Source organism: Chrysochloris asiatica, unplaced genomic scaffold (assembly GCF_000296735.1).
Source record: "Chrysochloris asiatica unplaced genomic scaffold, ChrAsi1.0 scaffold00194, whole genome shotgun sequence".
Classification (NCBI taxonomy): domain Eukaryota; kingdom Metazoa; phylum Chordata; class Mammalia; order Afrosoricida; family Chrysochloridae; genus Chrysochloris; species Chrysochloris asiatica.
Window position 1 is genome coordinate 1,148,263 of NW_006408712.1, and position 21,822 is coordinate 1,170,084.

General features: G+C 36.4%; 2 protein-coding genes across 3 annotated transcripts in view; both read right to left on the reverse strand.

Moving 5' to 3' along the window:
• Positions 1-651: 651 nt before the first annotated feature.
• On the reverse strand, positions 652-6,706 carry VCPKMT (valosin containing protein lysine (K) methyltransferase). Its single transcript, XM_006872333.1, has 6 exons — positions 6,405-6,706; positions 6,211-6,321; positions 6,015-6,087; positions 5,000-5,119; positions 3,068-3,172; positions 652-827 (listed from the first exon to the last, which is right to left on the reverse strand). Exons 1-6 carry the CDS (start codon positions 6,668-6,670, stop codon positions 813-815), a joined length of 690 nt encoding a protein of 229 aa, XP_006872395.1. The 5' UTR covers positions 6,671-6,706; the 3' UTR covers positions 652-812.
• Positions 6,707-7,431: 725 nt separating this feature from the next.
• Positions 7,432-21,822, reverse strand: part of SOS2 (son of sevenless homolog 2 (Drosophila)) — a 129,564-nt gene continuing 115,173 nt past the window's right edge. Inside the window, exons 19-23 of one of the 2 annotated variants that reach the window (XM_006872334.1) lie at positions 17,646-17,762; positions 15,252-15,513; positions 14,702-14,743; positions 9,965-10,074; positions 7,432-9,174 (exon numbers count right to left, since the gene is read on the reverse strand). In XM_006872334.1, coding sequence (XP_006872396.1) covers positions 8,662-9,174; positions 9,965-10,074; positions 14,702-14,743; positions 15,252-15,513; positions 17,646-17,762 — 1,044 coding nt within the window. In that variant the 3' untranslated portion in view covers positions 7,432-8,661. The remainder of the gene's footprint in view (positions 9,175-9,964; positions 10,075-14,701; positions 14,744-15,251; positions 15,514-17,645; positions 17,763-21,822) is intronic. The other variant, XM_006872335.1, reaches the window with a different exon arrangement.

The following is a 21,822-nucleotide window of genomic DNA, read 5'->3' on the forward strand; positions in this document are numbered from 1 at the left end:
TATTTATACCAGTGTTTTTAGCCAGATTTTCCAGGAAATTTTACATGTAAGAAGAGTGTACGAGTCTAAAACTGGATCTTCAATTCCTGCACCATTTTCATATGAATAAATGGGAGGGAATACATTCTCCTTCCAAACCTCCAAATTTGTAATATTTTCTTCTCAGTTACCACAGCATAATTTACTATCCATATAGCATGTACACTAATAAAAAATAAATACTTTGGCTAATATAGGTATACATGACAATGTTCTCAGCTTTTCAAAATAAAAGAATACTTAAATATTAAAGTTATATTAAAAGCAATGAAATGAAGACATATGATTACAAACTGCCTAATTATATATAAAAACTTTTTTTAAATTTTTAATTGAACACAAACTAAAATTTACCGGCTTGCATTTAAAATATCATAAAACAGTAATAAATATATCTATTTAGGTATGTATCTCAAGTTTCCTCAAAATATACAGAGTCAATCATCCTGCAGTGAAATTTATTTTTGGCAGACGTTAGGCTAACCTCAACATCTATCTTTATTTGAGGAGTGAACGACTCCATGCTTCTTTCAAGCAGATGGTTATGTTGAGCTAAGTAACCTATGTTGGATTTCAGGCCCCTCTGGCAGGCAGGTAGTCAGTTATTTTTCTTACTGTAGGCAGCCCAAGGTGGTTGCCATCTATGTATTGAATCTTTAAGAACATGCTGGAAAAATCTATGAACATAATCTTCCCATGCTGTATTCACATGCTTCATTCACATCTTAAGTTATCCAGGTTGTTATGAAGCTTGGATAAACTGGTTAGAGGCTTCATGATGGAAATTTCTAAAACAAAAAGAGAAAAACTTTAGAGATTTCTTATTACCGATTAAGTATTTACTAGATACTAATAGGTTGGCAGTTCAAACTCACCAGCCACTGCACAGGGTTTCTGTGAGTCAGAATAGACTTGATGGCTCTTAATAATACTGAAACAGAAAACTGTGAGAATAGCACATTATTGGGCAGTGTTTTGTGCTACTGTACATAGGGTCACTACAAGTCAGAACAAACTTGAGGGCATCTAACAGCAATATTAGGCATTATGCCTAGTATGAAAAAGATGCACTATGAAGACAGTGAAAACAGAGCATGGGAAAAAACACTGGCATCTCATGTGCTAGATAAACGATAAGTCGACCATAAAGAGACAACCCAATTTAAAAAGAAGCAAAGTACTTTTCCAACATAACATGAAATAATGTTCAACATAATTAGCTACTTGTTGCTGGTAACTGCCGTCAAGTTCAAACTGACTCTGAGGAGTGGCTGGTGGGTTAGCAGAACAGTGCTTATCCTACAAGCACCACTGAAAAGGAAATCTAAACCACAATGAAGTGTATTTTCAAATCCGCTATCAGAAAAAAAAAAAAAAAATCCATTGCCATCAAGTCAATTCCAACTTACAGCAACTGTATATGACAGAGTAGAACTGCTCTGTTGGGATTCAAAAGTTGAAATCTATATAGACGCCAACTGTCACAACATGTCTCGTGTGAAAAGGCTGGTCAGTTTGAATTGCTAACGTGTATCGGATAGCAGCTGAGCACTTACCCAACTGTGCCACCAGGGTTCCTTTCACAGAGTCTAAGATGACTGTAACAAAAAAGATGGACAATGACAAGTGTTGGTCAATGTGTTGGTGAGGCTATGAAGTATTGCCACTGCTTTAAAACAGTTTGGCAGTAGCTCAAAACATTACCATCAATTCTACTGAGGTATAATGCAAAAGGATTAATAACATATATTTACACAAAAACTTTTACATGAATGTTCAAACAGAACCGTTTATAAAGTGAAGATAACCCATGTTCATCAGCTGAGGAGCACGGGGATAGTATGCCATACTTCTACAGAAGAATATCCAATCATAAATAGGAGCATTGTAATGCTGATGCATACTACACAGGATAAACCCTGAAAATGGTGAGTTAAAGAAGCTAAACACGGGAGGCACATATTGTGATGTCATTTATATAAAATGGCCAGAATAGGCAAATCTAGAGAGAAAATAGATTGGTAATTGAAGATGGGTAGTGACACTAATAGGTATGGGATTTCTTTTGGGGGTGATAAAAACATTCTAAAATTAGTGGTGATGGTCACAACTCTTGTGAATTACTGAATTAAACACTTTGAAAGGGTCTGGTATGGTGCTGTGGGATAAAGCACTGGACCACAAGGTTGGTTTGAACCACAAGGTCGGTGGTTCAAACTCACAAGTGGCTCCTTGGAAACCCCATATACAATCGCTATAAATTGGAACCTACTCAATAGCACTCAACAACAAAATACATCTCAATTTTTGAAAACAAGGGAAGAAAAACAAAAGACTTATGAAGAAACTCACAATCTTTATGCATCAAAAACAGTCTACTTCTAAAACTGCACAACTGCTTCAATTAAAACTGGATTCCTTATAGTACAAACCATTTTTCTTACTATCTTTGTATCTCTGGCACCACTGGTTGGTCTGAATTATGAATCCCACTATCTCCTTTCCTTATATAGTTCAAAAACTCAAAACACTCAGCTTTGGCGTTTTAAAACTGCTCAGAAATACCTAAAGTCATTTGTCAGAGGTAATGCCCAATTGTTGTTGTTGTTGTTGTTGAGTGCCATCGAGTCGGGTCCGACCCATAGCGACCCTGTACAGGGTTTCCGAGGGTGTAAATCTTTACGGGAGTAGAAAGCCTCATCTTTCTCCCGCGGAGCGGCTGGTAGTTTCGAACCGCTGACCTTAAGGTTCGCAGTCCGATTCGTAACCACTACGCTACCAGAGCTCCATAATTATATATATTAAAAAAATAAATCAGTCAAAAAGCATCTTTCTGACAGAGCTGTAATTTAGAAAAACTCAAGGCCAGGTAGGTTATGTGATCTGAACACTGAAAGCTAGTGCCAAAGTCCAGTGAAACAACTGTTTATCCGTTTCAAAGCCAATGCATATACCATACATTAAACCTAAGTACACTTTCTAGCTGATTAAATCACCTCAGATGATAAACATTCAGGAATCTATTTACCAATTTTTTTTTCCTGATGTATAAAATATGAATCTCTTCACTTCGATATTCTTCATCATGTTTTTCCAAAGGAATTTTTTCAAAGTCAAAGTCCAGTTGAAGGAGCTACAAATTTAAAAGACAATAATTGAAATTCATAATAGAAACTGATCTATGGTGACAGAAGTCAGGATGGTGGTTACCCTTGGAGGGAGCACTGACTGGAAAGGGGCAAGTGGGAGTCTGCTGATTCTGAATGTGCTATCTTGATGCTGGGTGTTTACACAGGAAAAACGTGGAATATGTGCATTTTATGTATGCTTTATCTCAATATTTAAAAACACCAAAAGCACAATTACATCCTTCATATTGAAAAACACATTTAAAAAACTTATCTTAGCATGTTATCTGAGGCAGTCATATAATGATCTCATTAAGCCATAGTCCTTTCAACTAATGAAATTGTTGGGTTGTATAGATGTATTGGAGGCTCTGGTAGCGTAGTGGTTATGAATCGGGCTGCAAACCACAAAGTCAGCAGTTTGAAACTACCAGCTGCTCCGCAGGAAAAAGAGGAAGCTTTCTGCTCCCTTAAAGATTTACAGCCTCGGAAACCCTGTTCAGGGTCGCAATGGGTCGGAAGCGACTTGACGGCACTTAACAACATAGATGCATATGGAGTCCTGGTGTGGCGCTACGGGTTAATGTGCTGGACTGCAAGGTCAGTTTGAACCACAAGGTCGACAGTTCAAGCTCACCAGCCTCTCCTCGGAAACTCTATGCAGGGTCGCTATGAGTCACAACGAACTCCAAGGCACTTAACAACAACAACATAGATGCATACAGGTGTAGCACTACAGAATAAGCACTGGACCCACAAGGTCAGCAGTTCAAACTCACCAGTCACTCCTCAGAAACCCTATATAGAGTCACTATGAGCTGGAACCGATTCAATGACACTTAAGAACAATAGATGCATCCTCCTTGGTGCAAATGGTTAACAGGCTTGGATGCTAACTGAAAGACTGTGGAGGTTTCATTCTACCAAGAGGTGCTTCGGAATAAAGACTTCTGAAAATTCAGCTATCAAAAACCCTATGGCACATAGTTCTACTATCAAACTCATGGGGTTGACATGTGTCAGAAGTGACTCTATAGCAATTGACTAGAGATGCATTCTAAAGAGTAACTTAAAATGTGATGGAATTTTGTCCATGAAAAATGGGCTCAGATCACCACTAGGTGAAGGCTACATGTGACTGTACTTCCTACTTTTGCAACTTCCCATGAACCTTTAATTACTTCAAAATAGAATGCAGGTGGAAAAAAATTGAAACAGATAGGAGGATATCTACGTTAGAGGTTTCATAAAAATGTAGAGGAACACATTTGTTAGGTGCCTTCGAATCAATTCTGACTCCTAGTGACTCTATGGAAAACAGAACAAAAAACTGCCCGGTCCTGTGTCATCCTCACAATTGTTATGCTTGAGCTCAGTGATGATACCACAGTGCTAATCCACTTTGCTAGGCAAACACAGAAGTAAAACATCTATCAAAGGCTGGTTTCTATGATTTACTACTCTCCAAAGGTAACACATACATAATTAACACATTCCCAAAAGGTAGTATCATGTTTAATAATAGTATTAATAAAAAAGTGAAAACTTTTATCAGATAAATATGAAAAAGAGTGTCATTATTACTGGTTTACATTGTTCTGTAAATACTAGATAAATGAAAAAAGAAAAATATGTCAGAAAATACGGGGCAGGAGAGGCAGGGAGTTGGTAGAATGGTATGGAAGAATGTGAAGGATCCTCTTTTTGGCTTTATACTAGGGTAAGTAGAATGGTTTCCCCACCCAAAACGACCATCACATACTACAATACAGAGTCACTACAACTCCCTGAAGGATAATCAATCATTTAACAAAGGTAGAGCTAGTACTTACCTCAAAATATTTTTTCTCAATTTCTGGATTTTTTCCCATTGTTCGTTGTTCATAACAACATATTATACAAGTCTCAGATCCACTGAGATCTTTTAGGGTTTTCAGCAATGGTTCCAAAGACTGTTCAAAAGAATACATTTCTTGTTTATGACTTTATACAATTTTCTACTATACAAGGGGTTGGGGAAGTGGAAAGAATATTTATATACTTTTAGATAGCTACTATTCAGCTATCTTTGAATCAGTCCAATGAAGTATACTTAAGTAAACTTCCATAATGACTACTAATCAGCTTCTCTTAATTAATCAATCATCGTACTGATTGTCCTTTCCAAGAAAGGATTTAAATGAGTGCATTTTGGAGTGATGCCGTACATCTTTAAAATTTAACTTTAATCTAACTTGAAATTCAAAGTATCAAATTAGCTTATCAAAGAAAAAAAAAATCTTACCACGACTTTCATAACATTTTCAAATGGCAAGATTCTTGCCACACCAGGGCTCCACTAGTTAAGGGACAATTAGCTTTTCTCAAGATATGTCAGAGGTCTGTAATTAAGCCAAGAGTGTCTCTATGTAGTCTTAGGTGATCCTTGTCTTCTCTTTACTGCCCAAGTCCTTTACAGGCCCTTTGTAATTAAATAGTGGTGGTGCCTGTCAGTTCTTATTCATAGCAACTCTGTAGTCTAGGGTTTCAAAGGCTATAAATCTTTATGGGAGCAAGAAGTCTCATCTTTCTCCCAGCGAGAGATTGGTGAATTCAAACTGTTGACCTTGCGGCTAGCAGCCTAAAAAGCTAATCCTCCACTACGCTACCAGGCTCCTTAGTCTTCATAAACAGGGCAGTAGGACAGAGACCTTGTCTTAGATTTCACCGTGAAACTTGCATTATTTAGGAAAAGGCTCAATAAGCATCGCAAGTGTGGTCAACAATACTCTAAGGAAGCTAGTAAAATGTGGGAAATGTATTTTAGAACACGCGAAATACCGCAAGTCTTAGAAAGGGGCTGGTTACCTCCTCGTAGTAAATGCAGTCGGCCATCAGTATGTAGTCTGGTGGAGAAGGAAAGTCTTCCGTTTCTTCCCCCCTTAAAAATGTCAGACATGTTTTCCTATAGAGTCTGCTTCGTATTAACCATGCTGTCAGTAAAACGCAATTTAAAGCAAACTATAAATCATTTTCTTTAAACAAACTGAAAGGCCATACAAACCATTTCAGTACCTTGGCTTGAATAGAACCAGTGACAAGGTGTTTGTTCATATTAATATTCATCTTCAGTAAGTCTTGCAATTCCTCAAGGTCGGTGACTACAACATCTGCCCTATAAGGTAACGTCGATTGAGAGTGATAGCAGAAGGGTGGGAAGGCAGTAAAATTTCCCGAGACCCTTCTCCCAACTCTTACCCGAGAGTAGCGGCCATAAGTCCCACAGCCCCCGTGCCAGAGCCCAGTTCCAGTACCGACCGCTGGCTCAACGCGTGGGCGCCGTCGCCAGAAAACCCAGGTGTTTCTAAGTATTTAGAAAGGACAATGGCAGCGTCCCAAACCACACAGCCCACGCCACCAGAGCCGTACTGCTGCAGTCGCAATATCGTGCCATCCCGCTTCTCCAAAGCCCGCACGAAGCACCGCAGCGGATCCTCAGTTTCCGAGTCCGCATTAGCCGCCATTGCTATTCCGCAACCCGATGCGCCACGAGCAGTGACGTCACAAGCACACGCACGGCCGCACGCCCCCTAGTGGCGGATGTTAGCGCCACTGCGCGCGCGCGAATGCACAAAGCCAGGAAGGCCGCGTTCCCGGGCGTAGCGGAGCCCAAGACAACCAGCCTCCCTTCCACTATGCCACATCACAAATTTGGCTTAATGAACCGGTAGTTTAAATCATTTTTTCACACAAAGATAGTGTGATGATCTGCTCTTTTAAAAAATAAAATCAATTTAAGAGTATTTTTACCTGGTTGGACTTATTCCACACAGTTATTGGCAGCTTCCAGGAACCTATCTAAATCGGATGGAAATCCTATGAATGCATAAGAAGGCTTACTAGAAGCTTGCAGCTTACGTTTACAGTTAAGATTATCCAGTAAACTGTACACCCATTAAATTCTGTTGTTGTTAAGTGCCGTCGAGTCGTTTCCGACCCACAGCGACCCTGTACAGGGTTTCCGAGGCTGTAAATCTTTACGGGAGCTGAACGCCTCATCTTTCTCCCGCAGAGCGGCTGGTAGTTTTGAACTATACTGGCCTTGAAGGTCGCATCCCGATTCATAACCTCTACGCTACCAGAGCTCCTTATTAAATTCTGTAGAGGTATGTAATTTAATTTGCACAAAATATTGAAAATAATGTGTGTGTATGTTACCTCTACAAAACTCTCCAGCTCCTCAACCCCCCTTTGTTCCTTCTAAGGAAAACACGTATTTTAAAAGTCTTTTAAAAATTAAGACTGGGATGATTTATTAATCTTGTTAAGAACTCTGATACAAAGCACAGTAAAAGGCCACAGACCAGTAAATAAACAACGTGGCTTTTAGCTATTTTACAAATGCTGCTACGGCACTTTCATTAAAACATGCTTTCATTACTTTAGAATGAAGATGTCCAAATGGCAAATAAAAGTTTTACTCACTTCTCTGATTAAAAAGGTTTAATAAAGCCTTAAATATTTTCTGGTTTACCAGTCTAAAAAATATATTTTTTTCAAAATTTCAGTTAACATGAGATTTATAAAGAAAGTTACTAGGTTTTGAAGGCAAGGCAGATTTGGTTCCTATGCCATAAGAAATTTTTCCTCTGAATTTATGAATTAGTAGCAGATTGTATTCTAAGCCTCAAGTCACTTAAATTTATATAATTATTAGCATTATCTTTAAATATACAATATAAACAAAACTGTACATACATGGCATATTAACTTTGCTTTTCCAAAACAATAGGCAACTCATTAGCTAAAGACACATTAGTCTGTGAAAACAAAAGGCACATCTGAATGACATACATGCTATATAATGGGCCCTTTTTTTCTTTCAATAATTGAGTTAGGTAGTCTTTGCTTACATTTTGACAAAATAATAAACACTTACAATTAACTCTATTGTTTTCATCCTACTTTTCATGTTTGTCTTCAGCAGCAAATACTGGCATTTAAGACATGGCATTAAAGAGTTTAAGAACAGTAGGTGTTACTCACAATTCTCCTAGATGTATGAAAAACTAGAAGATGGTCAAAGAGATTTAAAAAGCAGTAATACTATACACCCCCTATAGTTCTGTAAGTTCATTGCCTTAAAAAAGGCTGCGATTACACAAACTTGAAAAATTCCACAAATGTGCTAGCCCCTTTCAGTGTAATCAATGGGTTACTTTAAACCATATTTTAGCAGAGTCTACAGTGCAAATATAAATTCTTTATACTGGCCTTATGGCAGCACTGAGGATCTAAGACAAGGCAATGATACTGATCACCTGAGGAAAATGGTGAAGAATTTCCATATTTTGATTTTTACCAATTTTGAGTAGCTTATTTGATCAGTAGCAGTCTTATAAGAGCATTATTTGTAGAAAGTAATAAAATACTATGCCTTTTTTTTAATAAATAAAAAAAAAAAAAAGAACTTTACAAATACCATTCCAGTGTCAATGACTACATATGGCTAAGGTCATTGAGAAGTTTCTGTGTTCTCTAACAAAGGCAGTCTGTACAATGGGGGGTGCGAAAGCTCCCTTTTGTAAGTCTTTGGTGGCAGTTTTGGTAGGAGAGGGCTTGAATTCTGCCTGGGTGGAACAGGGGGAGCAGGGGGATGAGCAAGATTATTGTGACTAGAACTGAGCACGTAACATCGACGTGGTATCCTTGGAGAGGGTGTGCTAGGAGGAGTGTTTGGCGAATTTGGACACGTACTAATAGTGTCTCTGAACCAATCTGGATCTCTGTGAAGATGTCCCATTGGAGGTGGCTGAAGATTAAATGGACAGTTTATGAAGTGTTCTGGAGGCCGCAGGGGAACCGGTGGAGGGGTATCAGGAAGAGGATCTCTTGGCGGTGGTGGAGGTGGACTATGCAGAGGCCCATCAAATGCACTTGTAGGAGCAGGAATTCTTGGTTTGACCTTTGGAGGAGGCGGCTGTCTCGGTGGAATAGCAGGAGGATCATCATCAGATTTCATATTTCCCTCAAAAATAAAAATGTAATTAAACTACACCTCTGTTCTCCTGAGAAATATGTAAGAAAAAGTTTTATCAAGATTAAAAAATAATTATATATAAAGCTAAATTTAGAGGCTCAAAATAGACTAATACGGTTTATTTTCTGATTTATGAGTAAATTCCTCCCATTTTACCTTAGGGTCCAGCTTAGTATTTTCATATATGAAATGTCCTATCTTAGACTTGGGGCTTTATGTATATATTTAATAAATTTAAATATAATTATATGAATGAGTACAAGCAATACAAAGCTTTATAAACACAAAAGAAGAAGAAGATAAGAGGGTTTAATGTCCAGCTTTTTGTTTACTAGGCATCTACTTCTACTTTTCCCAGTGAGGCATAGAACAGTAGTTCAAAGTGTGAGCAAAGGACACACATCCTAGGGAACTTGTTAGAAATTCAAATTCTCAGGTCTTACCCCAGTCTTACAAAGTCCAACAACCTCACTTTAACAAGCCTTATATGTAATTCTGATGCAACCTAAAATTTGACAAGTACCATTAGAACACTAAAACTTTTTGGAGTACTGAGTGCTTCAAAATATCAGTGAAATCCATCCAGACTCTTTCTTAGAAAAGGTATCAAGAGGTTTAAATAATTACTGAAAGTACTTTTCAAATATAACAACCCAAATGTTTAAAGATCATAAAGGTTAGCTAAGTTATAATTGGCAATGTCTTTATAAAGAAGAGTGCTGTTTTGAATAAGTACAACTTGGAAAAAGCTGTGGCAAACCTAAGTCCTATTGACTACCTTGGAATTTGAAGAATCGTGGTCAAACTTTTTTCGAGGAGGAAGTGGAGGAGGAATCAATGGCTCTTCACTTAGTTTATGTAAACTACCACATGAACTGAAGAAAGACTCTGGGGAGAGAAAAAGATTAGCTTAGCTATAATTTACAGTACAATAAGAAGACCAAATTTTTATCAAGAGAAATCCATCTTGCAGTCTGTGATCACTTTGCCTTGGCATTTGTGTACCTGTAAATTTTTAATCTATCTTCCCCATTCAACTATAAACTCTTAAACTGATTGATTTTTATATCCCTAGAGCCTAGCACCAGTGGCTGGTCCTGTATTTATATTGCTCTCCAAAAAGGCCATACTTACATACCAGTTCATCTAGAATAAATAATATCTGAGGATACCTTTTAACATGGCTTTCTCAAACTTACAGTGAGCTGCTCTCGGAAACCCTATACAAGGTTACTATGAGTCAGAACCAACAGAAAACAGCACACAACAATGATTAAGAATGGCAGCTCATAATAATTAATTGAAATTTCTCAGATTTATCTATGCTTCTTTATAAGATGAGTTTTCTTTCAGGTGAACTATCTATGCCCATTGTCAATGAAGTCTAGCTGTGTTTGTGGTTTTTTGTTTTTGCTTTTTTAAATGTTTGTCCGCACTTTTCATATTTACTATACCTTTTTTCTTTATGGATTTGGTTTAGGACACCCAGAATTTTATATAGTTAGTTTCAATAGTTTTAATTAAATGTTTTAAACAAAATTTTTCTTATGGCAAAAGTATTTTATTATTATTGAATATAATTATCTAGCACTGTTAGTTCTAAAATGGCACAATAAAGACATTTCCACCACAAAACAAGAAGGAACATGAGAAATAAACTTCAATAGAGAAGGAACAACTAAATCCTGCAACAACAATGTATATGAAAGAGACAAATGGAGGAGGATGAAACCTAAATTCCTACAGACAGAAACATTGTTAGGAGGAAGCAAAATTGGTCCTTAGAACGAAAAGAGGGATTAAGAGTTCACTTACTCGGTACAATAGAAAGCTTATCATGAAAACAGAATTGGCTAAATCTGTAGGATGGGCTTCAAATTATTCGTGGAAAAGTTTAACTATCTTTTCATTCCATTTTTTCCGTGAACTTTTTGAAGGTCCCTCAAATAAGAAATAATTAGAAGCTGAACCTTATCTTCCACTTAGTGATTACAGACAACAGTCAGGCAAGTACCTCATTCCTACCTGTGAAGGAGACTGGAAGTTTTATTCTCTAAAGAATGTACACCTGAGATTTGGGGAGACACTAGTAAGATGCTGTGCTGAAAACAAAGAGATTCATACTAAATGTTGAGAATCCAGAGAGGAAATTAAATGAGAATACTCTGGAAAAACTAAAACAGTCCTATAGAAAAAGCATATAGATACTTTTGGGGATTCCCTCTGTATAAAATATCTCAACACTCTTATCACTTACTCTACATTAAAACCAACAAGTCACCAATTTCTGTTTACAGACATAGAATTTGCCATCCATTTTATATTGCCTAACTCTAAAATATAACAGAAAGCTAAGGGTATCAAACAAGAAAGGAAAGCTTCCAATATGAAAGCTAAGCACCTGGAACTCAGAAGAAACTCAGAGAAAAGAGATAATATCAGAAATAAACCAACAAAAGTTTCAAAACGACTGTAACATCCTAAGAGAGATAAGAGTAAACAGTCCAACCATGGAACCAGAATGTTGTTATTAAGTGCTATCAAGTTGGTTCCGACCCATAGTGACCCTATATAGGGTTTTCAAGGAGCAGCTGGTAAGCCTGAACTACCGATCTTGCAATTCAAACCGACTTTGCAGTTCAGAGCATTAACCCACAGCGCCACACCAGAAAAGGATGCTATAAAAAGGGAGTAATATGAGAGAAATAAAATTACTGAAAATTACTGAAAATCATGATGGATGAAAAAAAAAGGGAAGAAGTGAACACAAAATGAAGTAATGAAAGAACTCAATAGCTTTATATCCTGTGTATCCTTTCTCAAGTAACTAATTGAGAATGTGCCTCTAACAAATAAGGAAACAAAAAAAGAATAAAAGAGATGAGCAACATAAGATAAAAGAAATTAGACAATCAATGTGAAATATATAAGATATGAAAGAAGATCCAAAAAGAGGTTAGAGAAAATCATGTGGAAGAAATTACTAATAAACCAGTATAAGGAACATTTTCCAGATATCAAAGACATGTATCTGTAAGTTTAAAGGGCTTACACATGTAGACAGCAGGAAAAAAATAAACAAAAAAGCAGATCACTGAATTTATGGAGATCCTACAAATGAAGAGACAATTTGATGAATTTTCTGAACAGTATGCTAACTGTCCCCCAATACACCATTAATTTTTTCCCATGACTTTTAACAAGGCAAAAGTCTTGTATGACTTCCAGCAAGGCAAAAGACTTTTAGCAAGGTTGCCAAGTTAGAGACAAAGTATTTTAACGCCCCATGCAGCTAGGTATGTCCATATGACTACATTTTGGTCAGTGGAGTGAAAGCGGGAATGATGCATGCAACTCCCAGATCTTGTTTTTATAACAAAACACCTTGCTTTTCCCTTTCCTATTAACTAGGAAAATGGTAGACAAAAGAAGCAGGTGCTCACATTTCACAAATGGAAGCCAGATTTAAAACATTGAATTACCCTGCTTACTCAAGAATCTTTTAAAACATTGCTGTCTACTTGCTCTGACAAGTTTTCTGATTCACCTAACATTCTGGAAAACTATGCTGTGAAAGTGTGGGAAGACTGGTGTTAAAAAGAAGCTAGCAAACAAATAAAATCCCTCAACATTAATGAGGCAATGATTAACTCCAGGAAATAGAACTGTATAAGAAAGGAAGTATAATCATAAGACATATCACTTGGCTTAGCAGTGAATTATTATTTATCCCAAATACAATAAGTATATCATGGAGTCCCTGGGTGGCAGAAATGGTTAAATGCTCAAGTATTAGTAGAAAGGTTGCCAGTTCAAACCTACCCTCAGGTGTCTCAGAAGATATGCCAGTCTCCAAAAGCCCTTAAAATCCTTACAAGTGTGCTTCAAAAAGTTCATGGAAAAACTAAATTAAAAGATACGGGGATTTTCCCATGAACTGTTTGAAGCCCTGTTATTGTTGTTGTTAAGTGCCATCCATTAGGTTCTGACTCACAGCGACCTTGCATACGGTTTCCGAGGTGCCCCCTGGTACTCTGCATATATGGGTGGCCATGAGTCAGAATCACTTGAAGACAACTAACAACAACAATAGCAATAAACACTGTTTAAATTTGATGAAGCAAGAGAACAATATAAACACGCCATTTAGAAATGTGGAAGTTTGTCACTGGAGGCCAAGGTAATATAGAGTGGAAGACATGGGGCAGGGAACTGCTGGCTATTTCATTTAAAGCATTTGAGCATTATTTACCTTTTAAACTCTATGCATATGCAACTTTGCAAAAATGTTAAGTAATTAAACTAAAATCTAGAATTGATGTTGTTAAGTGCCATCGAGCTGATTCTAACTCATAGCAAATCTGTAGAGGGTTTCTGAAGCTTTCAAATCTTTTGCAGGAGCAGAAAGCATAATATTTCTCCTGTGGAGCAGCTGGTGGCCTTGAACCATCAATCTTGTTGCTTGCCCACCTATGTTATCCTAAACTTACTTTTCTTACAAGACAAGGACTCCCTTGTCTACATTATATATGTTTTACTATTACATTTATTATCTACATTATATATGTTTTACTATGCTAAATGCTGAATTCCTCCAAGTAAGGAGAATTATTCCTGAGGCTGCTATGTTCCTGTTATTTTGTTTAAAACAAATGACCACAGAGAAAATTAACAGCATTTATTAAATGTTAACAAATTATTGGCTATGAGCAGGTATTCTTAGCTCTATGATGATTGGCTATGAGCAGCCAATCAATTGACAGGATATTTCCTAAAGGTTATGGCCGGCTTCCAATAAAATGGATGCTCAAGCAAAGCTTGTTTCCTTTCTGCTGGCTTTGGATCTTGCATCTGGCTCACTCTCCAACCACCGGACTTGAGTCAATGGCCTGCTCTATTACCTGCCAGCCTGCTTGCCTGTCAGATCTGCCTGCCTGCCTACCTGTCTAACTTGGTTCATCTGACTCAGATTTGAGACTCTCCCACATCTATAATTGTCAGCTATTTCCTCTCTTTATGTATATATATAAGTTTCACTCGTATTGTTTCTTTAGAGAACCCAGCCTAAGACAAGAGAAATACTACTTTACTTAAATACTGCCGTAATTAATAAACAATATAAAGAAATAAGTGATAGAAGATAGTTAACTTGGGAAACATTTGGCATTATATTCCTATGGGAAAGGGTGGAGAATAGAGGTGAATGATAGGAAATTACTGTGCCAAACAATGTGCTAGATATGCTACAGAGCTATCGCATCTGATTTTGAACAAGTCTGCAGGTATTACGTAATTTGTTTCAAAGTCACACAACCCCTAAAACACAGGTGGGTTGTAAGATGATAAAAATAAACTAAAGCTTAAATAATACACAATTGTAAGTAATTCAATTTATAAGCGTTTCTTTCATTTCTTAATCTTTAAATGTTTAAACACAAATACTCACATCTAAACTTAATTAATCAGATTATCTTTACAGTTATTTCATAAGATTCTACTCAAAATTCTTACTTACTTGAATGTGGCAAGAGGACTGGAGCAAAGATGCTACTGCTTCCTATTGGAATAAGAAAAAGTAATATGAAAAAGGAGGTAATATATAATGGGTTTATTTTTAAAAGATATCTGGACAAAGTAACATTAAAATATGTTTGCACAAAGCAACACAGAGTACAGAATCTTATCATCTTGTTACATTAATTTTTTAATAAAGAACCTGTTACTCTTTCTATCTGTAATGTTTTCCCTTTCTTCAAATAAGTAATTTCCTCCCTTTCATTGTCTCTTTTTTTATTTTCCTCATGGACCTTACCTATTTCTTTTCTTACTTATTGTCTACAGTGGGACTGACTCAAAAGATATTAAAATATTTGTTGGATGAATAGAAAAATATTCATAAACAATATATAACAGATGATTTGTTTTCTTGGGTTAATCACTATTTTCACATTTATATGTCATTTTTCACATTAATCTAGTTTGCAAAAGACTCTACGGTTCCCTAATTTAAAAGATGAAAACAATATCTGAAAACCAACATTTCTTTTTTTACATCAACTACTCACCACAGGAACTGTTGAGATCCACATCTAAAAACACACTAAGATCTGAAGAAGCAGATACTGGTGGAGTAGATGGTGTATTTGGAGAGGTTGGCACTGACATTGTTGATTCAAGCTCAGTTTCAGCAATGCGACTAAAACTTATCTTACATGGTTCTCTTTCTAATGGTGTTGGATGACCTCTTAAAGTGCCTGAGGTAGAACCATGTCGGCCTGCATTTGGTCTTATTCCAGGAGATTTTAAGGAAAAAGTTGATTTCCTAGGCTAGGAAAAGCAAACACAATTAACATTACTAATATTTATATCTACTTTGTTTTTATGACTTAGAGTTACCTTAAGTACAGTTAAGGGAAGTATAATAAAATCCCAGTCTTTAAGGATGGCCTCTAACATTTTATGTAGAATACCTGTGGGTTTAGTTGACTTAAATTTAAGCTGGTTCTTACATATACGTAAACTTCTATGCACAGTGTAAAAATAGAATTATGAGACATTGTAGTGAAAACAACTATTGTTGTTGTTAAGTGCCATACAGTTGATTCCAACCCATAGCAACCCTGTATAGGGTTTCAAAGGAACAGTGGTGAGCTGAAACCAACTTTGTGGTTCAATTGTCTCTGCAGTCCAGCGCATTAGCCCATAGCGCCACACCAAAACAACAATAAGATGCTTCAATTATACTTGGAGTCCTGGTATGGCACTGAATGATAAGTTCAGTGGCACTGAATGATAAAGTTGGTTTGAACCTCAAGGTCAGCAGTTCAACCCCATCCAACCTTCCTTGGAAACCCTATACATGATTGCTAAGAGTAAAAACTGACTCAATGACACTAAACAACAACAAAAACACTTGAAATGGTCTGTTTCAGCTTTACAAATATTTACTGGTTATATTACACAACAAATTATGCTAGATGCTTCCCAAATGTTTAAATATCCTTTCCCCACTCTTCCTTATACTAACTAAATGGCTAACCTTGGTAATAGTGATTTAAAGTCTTCAGAGAAAATTGCTATCATTCACCCCACCCACCCCTCTTTTTCTTTAAAACTCTGTCAATAACCTAATGAAACACAAAACAGAACATGGAACTCCCATTCAGAAAAGCTGAGTTGAAAATTTCAACTGTGTCAGTATCTAAGTATGCAGTTTAGAAAAAATGTTACTTAAGTCCTTTAAGCCCCATTTTTATTTGATTTGTAAAATGAGGATTAAGATTTATGCCATACAGCTGTGAAGATAAGATGGCATGAAACTACCCAGCTCACTGCTTGACCCAAATTTGGCATTTTATAAATGCTTTTACTTCCTTCTACACATTGCTTTTTCAGCTTCTTAGAATTGATTTCCCACTACTTTCGCTGCCGCTGCAAACCCAAGAATAGCTAAGAATGATAGCCGCAAATTCTAGCAGGTGAGGTAAGGTCCAGTAGCAATCATGGATCACGGTGCCCTAATGACTGGAGTTCGTTTCAAGTCAAATATTCATAGTATATCAGCTTATTTCTTTCCAGGTTTTCCATTTCAAAGATCATAGCTTTCATTATGGATTACACTTCAACATAAAGTAAACAAAAATCTTTACAACTGGACCAGTAAGTAACATGATGATAAATGGAAAAAATAATGAAGTTGTCAAGGAATTCAAGGATAGCTGGATTCATGGAAACAGCAGTTAAGAAATCAAATGACATGTTGGATTGGGCAAATTTGCTGCAAAAGACCTCTTTTAAAGTGAGATCTTAGGTGCACCTAATCCAAGCCATACAATATTTTCACTTGTTTCAAATGCTGAACCAAAGCCTGAAAAAGTGAATTATGGTGTTGGCAAAGAATATACAATGGACTTTCAGAAAAACCAACAATGCTCCTTAGAAATAAGGAAGGTGAGGCTTTGTCTCCCATATTTTGGATATGTTATCAAAAGAGACCAGTCCCTAGAGAAGGACAACATGCTTGGTATAAAGTAGAGGGTCAATGAAAAAGAGGAAGACCCTCAATGAGATGGATTAACACAGTGGCTACAACAATGGACTCAAATACAATAATAATTATGAGGATGGCATAGGATCAACGTTTATCAAAGGATGACTGACATTTCCACCACGGTATATGAGGAAGCTTCAAAAAGGTCATGGGAAAATGGAATTGAAAGATAATTGAAATTTTCCATGAACTTTTTGAAGCCCCCTCAAGATATAATTTTAGAAATAGGACAGTACTACAGGGCAACTAAGGCCAATTATTCAATTAAATTATAATTCTGAAAGAATATGTAGTTAAGCATGGAAAATATTATTTTTTAAAAGTGTTTCTTAAAATTTATTAAAATGGTAGTTTCTTATAACTTAAGACTTCATAAGACTAGCGACAGAACATTAAGTAATGAACTTACAAATCGAGGTGGCTGTTTGCAATTTCGGGGCTCAATTTCTAGTGACTTGTTGAACAAACAATCTGTAAACTCTTTTTCAGATGCACTTCCCATAGGGTTAAGGTTTTCAAAGAACCTCTGGAAGGAAAAAATACCCCTAAGTATATATATTGTTGTTGTTAAGTACATATATAGATCTTATTAAAACATTGTGTATTTTTACCAATATAGTATTAAAAAAAAACAACATTAAATTAAGCAATCATGTTTTAAAATGCCCGCAAGGGTTGCTGACTCCACTCTCCCTATTTTTCATCATGCATTGTATAATCTTGAATTTTTATTAAGATGCACAGACTTTCATTTTATTACTATCCTAATTACTTAGTGGTTAACATTCCTTATTTCTTAGTTACATTACTCCTACTCATTATTCCAACAAAATTACCACTAGTTATTGTTCAATACCATTGAGCTAGTTCCTACTCATAGCAACTGTGTATAGCGTTTCCAAGGCTGTAAATCTTTGGGGGAGCAGAAAGCTACCTAAAGTTTAGAACAGAAGTAATAGTTATATCTACAATGAAACTTTGATAATCAGAAAAATAAGTAGAGAAAAACTGGATTAAGGTCTACTGAATAGTAATTTCAACAACAATTATAAACAAACTTATGTGGGACAACCTGTAGCAATGGTATTTACTTACCTTGATCAAAAATATTTTATACACAAAAACAAATTCAAAACAGATCAAGAACCTAAACGTGCAAACTAAAACTATACAGAGGGAATGCTCTAAGGCATAGCTTTCAACAGTGGAGTACCTAATATAATAACAAAAGCACAAACAGCAAAAGATAAAATAAATACATGGGATCTCATAAAAATGAAAACTTTTGTACTTCAAGACTTTACCAGAAAAATGAAACACAGGCTACTGTCTGGAAGAAAACCTTCAGAAACCGTATATCCAACAAGAATCTAATAGCCAAACCACATAAAAAGCTTTGATAACTTAACAACCAAAATACAAATAACTCAATCATAAATAAGCAGAGAACTTATACAGACATTTCACTAAAAAGAAAATTCAAATGGCCAACAGACACATGAAAATATGCTCAGTGTAATTAGTCATCAGAGAGATGCAAATCAAAACCACAATGTGATACTATTAAACTTCCACTAGGATGGCTAACATTAAAAAAGAGGAAGAATGTTGGTAAGGATATGGGGAAATTAGAACACTTATCCTTTGTTGGTTGGAATGCATAACGGTACAGGTGTGATAGTCCAACTTATAGCAACCTTGTGCAGGCTTCCAAGGAGCAGCTGGTGGTTTTAAACTGCTGGCCTTTCTGTTAGTAGTCTAGTTCTTATTCTACAGTACGAGGCCACTGCAGAACTCTGTAACTACCATATGACCCAGCAATTCAACTCCTACACATGAATCCAAAAAATTTGAATGCAGAGACTCAAAAAGAGACCTGTACACGGAAATTTATTATAGCACCAATCACAATAGCCAAAAGGATTGTTGTTGCTAAGTGCTACTGAGTCAGTTCCAACTCACAGCGACCCTGTATAGTGTTTCCAAGGAGCATCAGTGGGTCTGAACCACCAACTTGTGGTTAGTCAAAGGGTAGAAACAACCTCAATGCTCATCAATAGATGAATGACTAAACAAGATGTGGTACATGCATGCAATGGAATACAATTCAGCCAGTAGGAGAACTGAAGTCTTGACACATGCTACAATATGGATGGAGCTAGAAAAACATGCTGAGCAAAAGAAGTTAATCACAAAAGGACAAATATTTTATGACCTTGCTTAGATAAAAAAGATAAGAAAAGGAAAATGTACAAAGAATAAAGTTCATTAGTGGTTAGCAAGCATGGAAGGGCAGGGGAAAAGAAAATGAAGGGTGATAGAAAATGTACATTGGTTACAGGTAGGGTTGCACAGCCAATAGCAGTAATTGATGTCAATAGTGGTATACCTGTAAAAACTTGAGTCGATAAAAGTTGTGTGGAAGATTTGCAGCAATGACAAAAAAGAAAATAGAGCTGTGGCTACTTATATACAACCAAACACCTCATGGCATTTGGTTTCTTGATTTGGAAGTTCAGGGTCATGATTTCATAGACATCCTAGTTAACTGCACTAATGAATTTAGTAATTTTGTTCTATTTCCTAGTTCATTATGTAGTGCCTAGGATCTTAACAGCTTGCAAGCAGTTATCCAGAGCACAACAATTGGTCTCTATTCCTCTGAAGCACAGAGGAAGGAGTGTCAGGAATCGAAGATACTGAATGCATTGGTAATTGCTTCCTTGAACAGCTGCCTCCTTTGCCAAAGACTAGAAAAAATGGATGATGCCTAGTTAATATTACTGAACATTCTGATCAAAGATTCTACATAAGAATCCTGATCAAAAGGGGGGAAATACAGAACAGAATTTCAAATGGTCACGGACTCCAAATTTTCTGAAGCCTTGGAGGTTGGATGAACCCTTCCAACGATTGCCTTAAGACCATCTTTAACCTGAAACCAAAAAAATCCCCTGAAATCTTTATAACTAAATCATAAATTAGCTTAACCAATAAAGAATATCTGCTTTGAGCACTATGGTCTTTCAAGATGTATCAACATGGGATTAAAATGACAACAATTTGAAAGAAAAGATAGGAAACTTTGTGGGAAGTGAATTTATGTTAATGAAGAAACAATTCAAAAAAGGAGGGTCAGAATGGCTACACAAGCCAAAGAACATAATCAATGTCACTAAATTGCACAAGCAGAAACTGTTGAATTGGTGTGTGTTTTGTTGTGTAATTCTCTATAACAAAATAAATAAAATTTAAATAACAAAAAAGAATACACAGCTGACCCTTGAAAAATGTAGGTTTGAAATGCGTGGATCCACTCATTAACAGATTATTTTTTTTAATGCCATGTGGCACTATCATCTTTATACAAGCAGTTCGTCTCTCTGTGCTTAGTGCAATTATCATAAACCTTGAATAATACCATGGGATGCATACAAAGTGATGGAAGTGTTCTCAAGGAGCAGATAAAAATCATGACACTAGAAGAAAAAGTTAAATTATTTGATATGTATAGTAGATTGAGGTCTGCAGTTGCCTACCATTTTAACATATATGAATCCAGCATTAAGAGCCATTGGAAAAAAAAAAAGGAAATTCATGAAGGCTTCACTGCAGTTATACCAGCAGGCTTGAAAATTTTGCCCTTTCTACAAAAATACCTTCTTACTTCATATTGACATGCAGCTTTTATATGGGCACAGTGTATACTACATATACAAAATATGTGTTAATTAACTGTTTATGTTATCCGTAAGGATTCTGGTCAACAATAGACTATTAGTAAAACTTTATAGGAGACAAAGTTATATGCGGATTTTCGACTGTGAGAGGGGTGGTGTTGTTCAAGGGCCAACTGTACTAGCATTGTGCAGGCTCAACATTGCAAAGGCTTAGCCCAATGGTGAAGGAATGGTATGAAATAGGTAACCTTCGTGAGTTTATCACCATTTTCTTCAGAGCCAATCTCCCTACATTTTCAAAATAGATAGGTATGCTTTCAATTATGCTCTCTTTAGACTTAAGGGTGCTTTATTTTGAATTTAGCTGCTTTTGCTTGAATAATTACCACCTCACAATTTAGAAGAATAGAAATGATGGTACCCAACCTATAGCTTATGTGAAAGTTCAGAACAATTTTTAATGTGGAAAATGATCTTATTCTGATTGACAGCTATTACATAAATATGGAGTCCTTGTGTGGTGCTGTAAAATAAGCAGGGCAGTTTGAACCACAAGGTCAACAGTGGAAATCCACCAGCCTCTCCTACAAAACCCTAAACAGGGTCACTAATGGTCAGAACTGACTCCATGACACTTAACATAACATCACACCACAATTTACTCTGAAAGGTATCCCACAATCTTACCACAGAATCATTTAGAATTATTGCTCAAAACAGAGTAAGAGTTAATGAAACGTTAGAAAAATCATGTACTGATATGCAAATATGCGTCTTCACTTTTCCTACATTTAACAATGTTCTTAGGAAGAGATTATATAATGTTACACTGGCCCATCCACCACTCAGGAAGAGATTACATAACGTCACACTGGCCTATCCACCATTCAGGAAGAGATTACATAA

What these genes read in the sequence shown, in the direction of transcription:
- VCPKMT (XM_006872333.1), bottom strand. Translation starts at nt 6,670, where the DNA reads ATGGCGGCTAATGCGGACTCGGAAACTGAGGATCCGCTGCGGTGCTTC. An exon ending in CTTATGGCCGCTACTCTCGG is followed by an intron (nt 6,322 to 6,404) that starts GTAAGAGTTGGG and finishes GTTACCTTATAG; the next exon opens with GGCAGATGTTGTAGTCACCG. An exon ending in CAAGCCAAGGTACTGAAATG is followed by an intron (nt 6,088 to 6,210) that starts GTTTGTATGGCC and finishes GACATTTTTAAG; the next exon opens with GGGGGAAGAAACGGAAGACT.